This window comes from Vulpes lagopus, chromosome 2 (assembly GCF_018345385.1).
Source record: "Vulpes lagopus strain Blue_001 chromosome 2, ASM1834538v1, whole genome shotgun sequence".
Taxonomy (NCBI): Eukaryota; Metazoa; Chordata; class Mammalia; order Carnivora; family Canidae; genus Vulpes; species Vulpes lagopus.
In genome coordinates this window covers 52,388,124-52,400,516 of record NC_054825.1, presented here as the reverse complement: position 1 = coordinate 52,400,516, position 12,393 = coordinate 52,388,124, and the positions used below count along the sequence as shown (strand labels likewise).

General features: G+C 44.3%; 1 protein-coding gene across 2 annotated transcripts in view; it reads left to right on the top strand.

Annotated features, from left to right (window-relative positions):
* Positions 1 to 12,393, top strand: part of ANKDD1A (ankyrin repeat and death domain containing 1A) — a 44,949-nt gene that overhangs the window by 21,607 nt on the left and 10,949 nt on the right. For both annotated transcript variants that reach the window (XM_041730158.1, XM_041730168.1), the window contains exons 7-10: positions 114 to 212; positions 599 to 697; positions 3,109 to 3,207; positions 12,238 to 12,336. In XM_041730158.1, the coding sequence (XP_041586092.1) occupies positions 114 to 212; positions 599 to 697; positions 3,109 to 3,207; positions 12,238 to 12,336 (396 nt within the window). The remainder of the gene's footprint in view (positions 1 to 113; positions 213 to 598; positions 698 to 3,108; positions 3,208 to 12,237; positions 12,337 to 12,393) is intronic.

The following is a 12,393-nucleotide window of genomic DNA, read 5'->3' as shown; positions in this document are numbered from 1 at the left end:
CTCTCTGGACCTCAGCTTCCATGTCTGTAAAATAAGGGGCATTGCCAGCAGGTCCCCAGGGACCTCAAGGGTCTATGATTCTACTAGTCCCTTGGGAGCCCTTCTACCCACAGGAGGGGAATACAGCCCTTCACCTGGCTGCCAGCCGGGGCCATCTGGCTGTGCTGCAGCGACTCGTGGACATCAGGCTGGACCTGGAGGAGCAGAACACGGTGAGTCACTGCCCAGAGGATGCAGAGATGGGTGATGCTCGCTAGCTCCCTGCTTTTGAGGAACCCACAGACTGAGGTGCAGCCTGATTTCCCCCTGCTAGAAGCTTCGAAGTAAGAAGGGATAGACAGAGAGCAGGGGTGAGGCAGCTTGGAGGGTGAGAACATGGGCAGGGATGCAGAGGTGGGAGCAGATGTCCCACATGCTCCTCAACATGAGAAAATCAGGTACCGGGCTCAGGGAACCACAAATAGTAACCCAGGGTATTGTCCTTAGTTGCATGGCAGTGGGGAGCTCAAGAACCCTGCAGCCATGGACCAAGGGGTCCCTCTCGTCCCAGGGGTTGGCCTCGGCCTCCCTGCCATCCTCATTGCTCTGTGTGTTTCAGGAGGGTCTGACTGCCCTGCACGCAGCAGCTGAAGGTGTCCACGCGGACTGTGTGCAGCTGCTCCTCGAGGCTGGGAGCAGTGTGAACGCCCTCACCCAGGTAATCAGTCCTCCCGGGACGGATGTCTGCCCTTGGCTTCTGACCCCTAACCCTAACCATGTCAACGGTAGCAGCCACAGTGGTTCCTGCACATGTGTGAATAGGGGCCCTGGGGCAGCAGGCCTGGGATCTGGTCTTGGCTTCTCCACTGCTGAGCTCTGTGACCAAAGGCAAGTCACTCAAATTTTCTGGCCTCATTACCCAACTATAAAATGGGGGTGCTATGGAGTCACTTTTTCTTGTTTTTTTTTTTTTTTTTTTTTAAGATTTTATATATTTATTCACGAGAGAAACACAGAGGAAGAGGCAGGGACACAGGCAGAGGGAGAAGCAGGCTCCGTGCAGGGAGCCTGACGTGGGACTCGATCCCAGGTCCCCAGGATCACGCCCTGGGCCAAAGGCAGGCACTTACCCACTGAGCCACCCAGGCTCAGAGTCACTTTTTGACATTGCTGCGAGGAATAAATACCCCTGTTTTACTGATGAAGAAACGGAAGCTTAGAGAGATTCAGTGACTTTCGCGGATCACAAGCTGGCAAGAAGCAAAGCTGAGTCTGAAAAGCCTATTCCCTGGAGTCTAGAGTTCATGGCCTGGAAGCTTTGCCCTGACTGTGCAAAGGCCACACCAGCCCTCAGAGCTGGGGCCTGGGACAGGCCTCTTTTCTCTCTCACTACTGTACTCCCTAAATCAGCTATCGGAAATTCTCTCTGTGTCCTGCAAAGGGCGTTGTGGCCTTCTTTAGGTAGGGCATTAGTATTTTTGTTTTGTTCTGCTTTTTACTTTTAGATAATGACAAATAATCTTTCCTGGCTGATTTGAATGGCTTCAGGGTCTGGAATTCTCTGTTCTAAATTTCAGTAAGAAAGCAATAATGATAATAAATCAAGTATAATAGCAAAAATAGTTTAAAAGCCCAGGAATTAAAATAGTATGCTAAAAATATTTAACACAAAAATAGGCAGTCAAGGGACGCCTGGGTGCCTCAGTGGTTGAGCGTCTGCCTTTGACTCAGGGCACAATCCCAGGGCCTGGGATGAGTCCCACATCGAGCTCCTGAAGAGAGCCTACTTCTCCCTCTGCCTGTATCTCTGCCTCTCTCTCTGTCTCTCATGAATAAATAAATAAAATCTTAAACAAAAAAAAGAAGAAGAAGAAGAAGAAGAGGAAGGCAGTCAAGGAGAAAGAGAACAAAAAAGACAGGAGACATGTAGAAAATAAGTAGCAAAATGGCAAATGTCAATTCAATAATAATTTCAATGTTAAACTCTCCTAAATGTGAGTAATACTTTATAAATCACAAATGCTTAATTTGCAGAACTTCCCTAACTGCCCCAGAGTGTCAGAATGACACCGAGGCCCACCCAGAGGGAGAAAGTACCTGCCCCAGGGCACCCAACTGTGTCCTTCCAACTGCTCTATGTTGCTCTTTGGTCGGCAGCCCTTCCTGTGTGTCCAGCACAGGGTTCAGGACTGGGAGGGATAAAAGAAGTGAAATGTCAAGGCCATCTCCCCAGCAGTAACAGCATAGGGATTTAGAGACTGGGGAGATCATATCCAGCTGGTGGTCATTGGCAGGGCTGGAACTGCCCACTGCACTGGGCCTTGTGCTCTAGCCTTGGCTTGAGGTTTCTGGCAGAGGGCATGTTCTATCTGGACACCCTCACCCCTTGCAGGGTCTCTGAAGGTGGGGCTAACCCAAAGTGATTACATTTCCCATTGGGAGATGGACTAGTTCACACTCACCCTGGGCACTCAGCTCAGATAGGACTTTGGGAAGGTGACCAGCTCATCCCAGTTTGCCCCATACTGTCTTGGTTTTAAAACTGGAAGTCCTGAGGACCAGTCTGGGCAGCCTGGGACAGTTGGTCGCCTGGAGAGATCTGCCTGGTAGAGTGGGATATCTCACGTGAGATCCTTGTTTGGCCAGGGGTGGGCTCTGACTGAGAGCACTTAGAAGGCCCATGGGGATGAAGCCCTTGCTCTGGTGCTGCTAAGCTCCTGCCCAGACATGCCGAGACCAGCTCCAGCGGGGCAGTGTATGCCAGGTGGGGTTTGCTCTGTACTGGCAAATCTTATGTGTTCCCCTCTTTGAAAACCTCAGAATAAAAAAAAAAAAAAGAAAAAAAAAAAAGAAAACCTCAGAATATACTCTGCGTGTCTTCACCAGCCTAGGAATTGTGCCGGCTTTCATGTATGTTCTCGAGTTTGTGACAGGAGGCGAGGAAAAGCCGAGACCACAGTGAGCTCATTTTACTAGTCACCAGGCCTGGGCAAGGCATTGATTTCTCCAGCCTCAGGGCTCAATGGGGGTAATAGTCCTGGGGGTCATGAGACACAAATGGAATAATGCATCCCAAAGCCGCACTGTGAGGAGCATTTAGGACCTTGTACTGTTGCCTGTTTCCTCTAGAAAAAACAGAGCTGCCTTCACTACGCGGCCCTTGGTGGCTCCGAGGACGTGGCCCGAGCCCTCATCCATGCAGGAGGCCAGACCAATGTAGCTGATCATGTAAGTGTGGGATCTTGGGCTGAAGGGGGTCCCCACTGCAAAGTCTTCATGACCTCGCTGGTGAAGCACAGCAGGGAGAGATGAGTGCTTTGGGCCCCTGGGGTTGGGATGGGGGCCAGGACTGGGGGACTTGGTAGCATGAGGGAGAGTTAGATAAGCTTCTAGCTACAACAGTGTTCACAAACAAGATGCATTTCCTCCCATGTGAATTATTTGCTCGTGTTCTCCATTTTTTTAATCCATTGAGACTTAGTGATGGTCTTTTATATCACAGATCTAGCCTCTTGGTTGTTCATTTTTTGTTATGTTCTATGGTACATTCACAGGCAATAGTATATCCTTATGGTTAAGACATGGACTTTTTCAGACAACCTGGCTTTGAGGTCTGGCACTACCATTCACAAACTGAATGACCTTGGGCAAGTTGCTTTGGCCTCGCTGGGGACATATCTCAACATAATAAAGGCTTCATATGAAAAACTCACAGCCAACATTATACTCAATGGAGAAAAACTGAGAGCTTTTTCCACTATGGTCAGGAATAAGACAAGGATGTCCACTCTCACCACTTTTATTCAACACAGTACTAGAAGTCCTAGCCACAGCAGTTAGACAACATAAAGAAATAAAAGGCATTCAAACTGGTAAGGAAGAAGTAAAACTCTCAGTATTTGCAGATGGCATAATACTATATAGAGAAAATCCTAAAGACTCCACCAAAAAACTACAAGAGCTGGTAAATGAATTCAGTAAAGTTGCAGGATATAAAACCAATGTACAGAAATCTGTTGCATTCCTATACACTAATAATGAAACAGCAGAAAGTGAAATTAAGAAAACAATTCCATCTACAATTGCACCAAAACAATAAAATATCTAGGAACAAACTTAACCAAAGAGGTGAAAGACCTGTACTCTGAACACTGTAAAATGCTGATGAAAGAAATTCAAGATGATACAAAGAAATGGAAAGACATTCCATGCTCATGGGTTGGAAGAACAAATATTAAAATGTCCATACTACCCAAATCAATCTACAGATTTCACACAATACCCATCAAAACAGCAACAGGATTTTTCCCGTAGCTAGAACAGACATTCCTAAAATTTGTATGGAACCACAGAAGACCCTGAGCAATCTTGAAAAAGGAAAACAAAACTGGAGGTACCATAATTCCAGACTTCATTCAAGTTATATTACAAAGCTGTAGTAATTTTTTTTTTTTTTTAAATTTATGATAGTCACAGAGAGAGAGAGAGAGGCAGAGACACAGGCGGAGGAAGAAGCAGGCTCCATGCACCGGGAGCCCGATGTGGGATTCGATCCCAGGTCTCCAGGATCGCGCCCTGGGCCAAAGGCAGGCGCCAAACCGCTGCGCCACCCAGGGATCCCACAAAGCTGTAGTAATTAAAACAATATGGTATTGACATAAAAAGAGACATATAGATCAATGGAATAGAACAGAAAATGAACCCACAATTACATGGTCAATTAATCTTCGATAAGTGAGGATTGAACATACGATAGGAGAAAGTCTGCTCAAAAAATGGTGTTGAGAAAACTGGACAGTTACATGCAATATAATGAAACTGGACCCCTTTCTTACATCATACACAAAAATAAGCTGAAAATGAATTACAGACCTAAATGAGAGACCTGAAACCATAAAAATCATTGAAGAGAGGACAGAGAGTAATTTCTCTGATATCAGCCATAGCTCGCTCTCTCTGTCTCTCATGAATAAATAAATAAAATCCTAAAAAAAAAAGACACAGACCTAAAGAGTGAAGATCTTAACAAGTCAATCTGATTTTTTTCCTTTTAAAAAAATTTTTTTTAAAGATTTTATTTATTTATACATGAGAGACACACAGAGAGAGAGAGGCAGAGACACAGGCCGAGGGAGAAGCAGGCTCCATGCAGGGAGCCTGACATGGGACTCCATCCCGGGTCTCCAGGATCACGCCCTGGGCTGAAGGCGGCGCTAAACTGCCGAGCCACCAGGGCTGCCCCATCCTCTGCTTTTTCTTATATTGTTCCTATGCCTGGAAAGTGAATCTCCTTACCCATAACTTCAAAATAATTTGTTCTCTTTAATTTTTGCATAAATTGTTTTTTAAAGGTTTAATTTTTAAAAGATTTTTTTCCAAATTTAGTGCCAGTAAAAACTTGTTTTTATTGAAAATGACAACAAAAAATGTGATCTGTTTCTATCAAATAATGCAAGTAACATTATGATTTTCCTTTACTTTTGCCATTTTGATCTAAATGTAATACTTTTTTATTGGAGTTCAATTTGCCAACACATAGCTTAACACCCAGTGCTCATCCCGTCAAGTACCCCCCTCAGTGCCCATCACCCAGTCACCCCACCCCACCCCCGTGCACCAAAAGATTTTATTTATTCATTCATGAGAGAGAGAGAGAGAGGCAGAGACATAGGCAGAGGGAGAAGCAGGCTCCTCGAGGGGAGCCCGATGTGGGACTCAGTCCCAGGACCCCGGGATCACAACTTGAGCTGATGGCAGATGCTCAACCACTGAGCCACCCAGGCATCCCTATTTATATGTTTTTAAGTAATCTCTACATGCAACATGGGGCTCGAACTCACAACCCCAAGATCAAGAGTTGCACACTCTTCTGACTGAGCCAGCCAGGTGCCCCTCAATAAGTTGAGTTTTAAAAGTCAAAATTGGATTTTAAATATCTATGGTATCAAATAGGGATCAATGTGTATTTTTCCCTCCAAAATTACTAACTAGGGATGCCTGGGTGGCTCAGTGGTGAGCATCTGTCCATTGCTGGATCCTCAGAGCCTAGAACAGTGCTTTGCACACAGTGGACACTGAACGCATAAGCACTGAATGAATGAATACAAGCTAAACATTAACCAGCTTCATCAACCAGCTTCAACTACCTCTCTCTGCTGTCCAGGAGATACCAGAGCTCTGCTAGCTGGTTATCTTTTGCTTCCTCCAGCATGGATGTCCCCTCCCACCGATGCGAGTTCCTAGAGCCAATACTCTGAGCCAATTACCTGCCTGCAGCATAGGGTGTATCCTGGTCTCTTTTAGGGATGCCCTGTCCTCCTTTGTCCTATCAGATTGCTGCAAGGTGTGGCTCATACATGTAATTGAAACAGGTTTTTTGTTTTATCTATTTATTTTTTTTAAGATTTTATTTATTTATTCATGAGAGACACAGAGAGAGAGGCAGAGACACAGAGGGAGAAGCAGACTCCTCGCAGGGAGCCCGATGTGGGACTCAGTCCCGGGACTCCAGGATCACACCCACCCTGAGCTGAAAGCAGATGCTCAAACCCTGAGCCACCCAGGTGTCCCTCTATCTTTTTAAAAGTAAGCTCTATGCCCAGCATGGGGCTCAAACTCATGACTCCAAGATCAAGAGTTGCATGCTCTACCAACTGAGCCAGCCAGGTGCCCCGATTTATCTTTTTTTTTTTTTCCTTAAACAATTGAAGTTCAAAAAAAAAAAATTTGAAGTTCAAAATAGCTAAGAGCACTCTGAAAGAGAAAAGTGGGGTACGGGAGTTGTCCTATATCCACATACAATAAAAGATTGTTTTTAATTTTTATATAATCAAGTTTATCATTTTGCCTGGCAAAAGAGACTATAAGCCACGTCAAAGGTAAATGACAAACTAGATTCAAAGATAAAGGTCTGGGTCTTTCTAGTATATAAGAGTTTGTGCAAAGTATTACAACATAAAAAAACAACCCAAGAGGGCAGCCCAGGTGGCTCAGCGGTTTAGTGCTGCCTTCAGCCCAGGGCGTGATCCTGGAGACCCAGGATCAAGTCCCATGTCAGGCTCCCTTCATGGAGCCTGCTTCTCTATCTGCCTGAGTCTCTGCCTCTCTCTCTCTCTCTCTCTCTCTCTCTCTCTGTGTGTGTGTGTGTCTCTAATGAATAAATAAAAATCTTAAAAAAATAAAACCCAAGAGAAAAATGTCCAAAGGATATGAACAGACATTTGACAGAAAAGAAATACAGATGATTCTTAAGAGAAATACAAGTTAATACTACCTAGACATACGATTCTTCACTCATCAGATTGGTACAAATCCCATAAATTTTGCCAAATGTGTTGACAAAGCTGTGGGGAAGAAGGCATTGTCATATATTACTGGAGGCAGTATAAATCGGTACAATCCACAACAGAGCAATTTTCACAATATATATAGCAAAGTGCAAATGCATGGGCCCTCTGACCAAGCAAATCTACTTCTAGGGATTGTATGATCTATGTCTTTCTCTGACTTATTTCGCTTAATACTCTCTAGCTCCATTCATGTCATTGCAGAGGCAAGATTTCATTCTTTCTTATGGCTGGATGATATTTCATTATATATATATATATCATCATATATATATGAGAGGAGCCCAATGTGGGACTTGATTCTGATCCCGGGATCACACCCTGAGCTGAAGGCATACGCTCAACCGCTGAGCCACCCAGGCGTTCCAAATTGGGGAAGTTTTTGAATAAATATACTTCTATGAATAGATCTTAATACTGTAGTTATATGAAAAAAATAAGATGAGCATTCTCCACCAAAAGGTACCAGGGCTCTTGGAGCAATGACTACTAGGACTGGGGCAAGAAATTTATAGGATGCATCTGGAGTCTCTTGCAGTGACAGAAAGAAGTGCTTCATAAAAACACAGTGATGTTGGGCAGCCTGGGTGGCTCAGCGGTTTAAGTGACTGCCTTCCACCCAGGGCGTGATCCTGGAGTCCCAGGATCAAGCCCCATGTCAGACTCCCTGCATGGAGCCTGCTCCTCCTTCTGCCTGTGTCTCTGCCTCTCTCTCTCTCTGTGATGTGTCTATCATGAATAAATAAATAAAAATCTTAAAAAATAAATTATAAGGAAAAAACAAAAAACACAGTGATGTACACACCTACTAGAATGCGTCCAAAAGCTGAAACATTGGCAACACCAGATATTGATGAGGATGTGGAGCAGCAGAAACTGTCATTCTTTGCTGCTGGGAATGCAAAATGGTACAGCCACTTTGGAAAACAGTTTTCACAGTTTCTTACAAACTAAATCTACTCTTCCCATATTATCCAGCAATCACGCTCCTATGTATTTACCCAAAGGAGTTGAAAATGTATGTCCACAGAAAAACCTGCACAAGGATCTTTATAGCAGTTTTGTTTACAATTACCAAAATTTGGAAGCAACCAAGAAGGCCTCCAGTAGGTGATTGGTTAAATAAACCATGGTATATCCAGACGAGCAATATGCCAGTTAGCAGGAGGGATGAACAGACGAAGAGGATTTTTAGGATGGTAAAAACACACTGTATGATACTGTAATGGTAGATACATGTCATTATGCATTTATTTATTTATTTATTTATTTATTTAAATTTTTATTTATTTATGATAGGAACACAGTGAGAGAGAGAGAGGCAGAGACACAGGCAGAGGGAGAAGCAGGCTCCATGCACCGGGAGCCTGATGTGGGATTCGATCCCGGATCTCCAGGATCGCGCCCTGGGCCAAAGGCAGGCGCCAAACCGCTGCGCCACCCAGGGATCCCTATGCATTTATTTTTTAAAGATTTTATTTATTTGAGAGAGAGAGAAAGAGCAAGCATGAACAGGGGGAATGGCAGAGGCAGAGGGAAAAACCCACTCTCCGCTGAGCAGGGAACCCGACGTGGGTTCATGACTTGAGTTGAAGGCAGATGCGTAACCAACTGAGCTACTTAGGTGTCCCTCATACATTCACCTAAACCCACACAGAATGCATGGGAGCGAGAGTGAACATGCAGTGGATTCATGAACATGCACGTGTGATAAAATGGTGTAGACTGAACACACATGTGTACAAATGACTACAAGTGAAGCTGAGGGGAGCTAAATAAGATGGGGGATGTTGTCAGAGTCATTATCCTGCTTGAGATATTGTACCAAGGCTGTTTTTGTGTTTTTGTTTCGCATTTATTTATTTTATAGAAAGAGCGCAAGAGTGTGCTGGTAGGTAGGAGCAGAGGGAGAAGGAGAGAGAGAAGGGAGGGGCGGGGAGAGAGAGAGAGAGAGAAAGCAGACTCCGTGCTGAACTGAGCAGGAACCTGATTCCAGAACCCTGAAATCATGACCTGAGCCGAAACCAGGAGTTGGCCACTTAACTGACTGTACCACCCCGGCACCCCTGTACCAGGGTTTTGTAAAATGTTACCATTGGGGGAAAATGGGTATAGGATACACCAGAGCTCTCTGTATTTTTTGGCTACATGTGAATCCATAATTTTTTTTTTCCATAATTATTCAAAAATAAAATTTTAATTTAAGGTTCTGCTTCTTTAAAAAAAGTTTAAGCATCTCTGGAAGGATGCACATAAAAGCAATGATCAAGGTTGCCAATGAGGTTTAGGGGAGTATGAGCAGATGGGTGATGGGGGTGGAAGAAGTCTTTCACTAGACACCTTGTATACTTTTTGGTTTTTATAAATAAAATGTAAACCAACTAAAAGCCGTATTTGCTCTCTTTCCACTTCCCTTTCTAATCACATTCCCCCAGACACGAGGTTACATTCAGCTTATTTTCTTGTTTTATCTCTATACCCTGCTGCTTCCTTGGAAGCCGGTCCTTGTAGTTCTTTTTTTTTTTTTTTTAAGATTTATTTATTTATTTATTTATGATAGACATAGAGAGGAGAGCGAGGGAGGCAGAGACACAGGAGGAGGGAGAAGCAGGCTCCATGCTGGGAGCCCAACCTGGGACTCGATCCCAGGACTCCAGGATCAAGCGTGGGCCGAAGGCAGGCGCTAAACCGCTGAGCCACCCAGGGATCCCCCAGTCCTTGTAGTTCTGACAAGTTTCCAGGCTCACCGGACTTGTGCATTTGAGTCTATTTCAGTCTCTGCCCATTACTGGCACTGCAGACCTTTTTCTGGCCAGATTTTGATTTCATAGTCATCCGGCAACGATCTGAGGACACTGTTGAAAGTCTTACAGTAGTTTTACCTGAGTTAAAATTTTTTTTTCTAGATGTGTTTCAGAATACTTTTTGTCATTTATTGAAATTTGGATTAAAAAAAATTAAAAACAAATTTGGGTTTAGGATTACATTAAACTTGTAAATAATATAAGAGAAAATGGTCATCTTTATAATATTTTTTCCCTAGAAGCATAAAGTCTTGCTATTTCTTTGTCTTCTTTTATATCCCTCAGTGATGTTATATAGCTTTTAGTTTGCCTTTGGTGTGTCCATTAACAATTATACTCTTCATAGATACTTTGTATTTTTGGCTGTCGTGAATAGGATATTTTATTTTTTAAAGATTTTATTTATTCATTCATGAGACATACACACACACACACACACACACACACACAGAGAGAGAGAGAGAGAGAGAGAGAGAGAGAGGCAGAGGGAGAAGCAGGCTCCATGCAGGGACCCTGATGTGGGACTTGATCCCGGGCCTCCAGGATCAGGCCCTGGGCTGAAGGTGGCGCTAAACCACTGAGCCACCCGGGCTGCCCAAATAGGATATTTTAAAAAAAAAATATGTCATTTCTTATAGGCATGCAAAACAGGAATGCTATTGACTAGGGTTTTATATGACTTTTAATTAATTTTATTAGTTTTTTTTTGGGGGGGTAATAACTTTTTTAACCTGTCTAGGTATACAATCACATTGCCTACAAATAATTGTATAGTTTAAATCTTTCCCAGGGTGGCTCAGATGATTAAGTGTCTGCCTTCAGCTTAGGTCATGATCCCAGGGTCCTGGGATCAAGCCCTGCATCTGGCTCCCTGCTCAGCGGGGAGCCTGCTTTTCTCTCTCCCTCTGCCTGCCCCCCCCAAAATCCCAACCCCCTTCATACTCGTTCTTTCTCAAATAAAAATCTTTTTTCAAAAAGTGTTTAGAGGGATACCTGGGTGGCTCAGTGGTTGAGCATCTGCCTTCGACTCAGGGTGTGATCCTGGGATCCGGGATCAGATCTTCCTCTGCCTGGGTCTCTGCCTCTCTCTCTCTCTCTCTCTTATGAATAAATAAATAAATCTTTTCTTTTCTTTTTTTTTTTATCTTTTCTTTTTTAAAAAATTTTTTAAAAGTGTTTATGAGCACTTGTGTAGCTCAGTTGGTTAAGCATCTGACTTTTGGTTTCAGCTCAGGTCATGATCTCCCGGTTGTGGGATCATAGACATTGGTAGTGGACATTTGTGTCGTGTGTGCGCATGCGCACGTGCTCAGTTCTGTAATCTTTCTATATTCAATATATGAATGTTTTTCCAACATTGATTTTATTGGCTTTGTACTATTTCACTATTTGTGTGTCACTATATCCAGTGAGAAGGATGCTGTGGCAGTAGCTCCACTTTGTCATGTGGTCAGGGGTCACAGGGGACCATTGATGAAGGAGTCTTCCAGCCTTGAGCAAGGCCTTGGAGGTGTGTTGGACTTGTGAGGTCTCTGTTCTTGTCCCAGCCGGGTCTTTCATTCATTCCTTTCATGGATAAAGAGTCATCAGGCACCTATCTGGGAGCTGAGGGGAGAAACTCCCAATAACACAAGGTTCCTATTAGCTATCAGGCAAGTCACTTAGGTCTTCTGAACCTCAGTCTCAGTGTTTCCTGTTTTTAAGATGAAAATACTAATAACACCATTCCTATATACACTTCCTAGGTTCATGTGTGGATTCACTGAGAGAATTTTAAAGTGTTGCTAGAAGGGACCTTAGCAAACATCCGTTAGATGAAGAGTAGCAGAAAAGGGAAATGACTTGTCTGCAGTCACATAGGAGTTCCTGGTATAACAAGGTCTCAAACTTGGTCTTCAGGCTCCCACCCACCTTGAGAATAGAGAAACTACAGGGTTTCAGCTGTTGGGGTTATAGATTCCTCAAGCCACCCATGCCCCTGGAGGAGCAAGAAGGGTCAAACCTAGAAGCATTATATCTATCTACCCCTCCCCACTTCCAACCTACCAAGCTGTGCTGGGCAGTCCTGGGAGGGACCCACTGATGGATCCATGTGTCTCCTTCCCCAGCAGGGCGCCTCTCCTATGCACCTGGCTGTGAAGCACAACTTCCCTGCCTTGGTCCAGCTCCTCATTGATGCTGGCAGTGACCTGGATGCCACCGACAATGTAAGTGGCTGCAGAAACCATCTGGGCCCCAGGGAGCCCCTGGGGCATCCTCCCAGG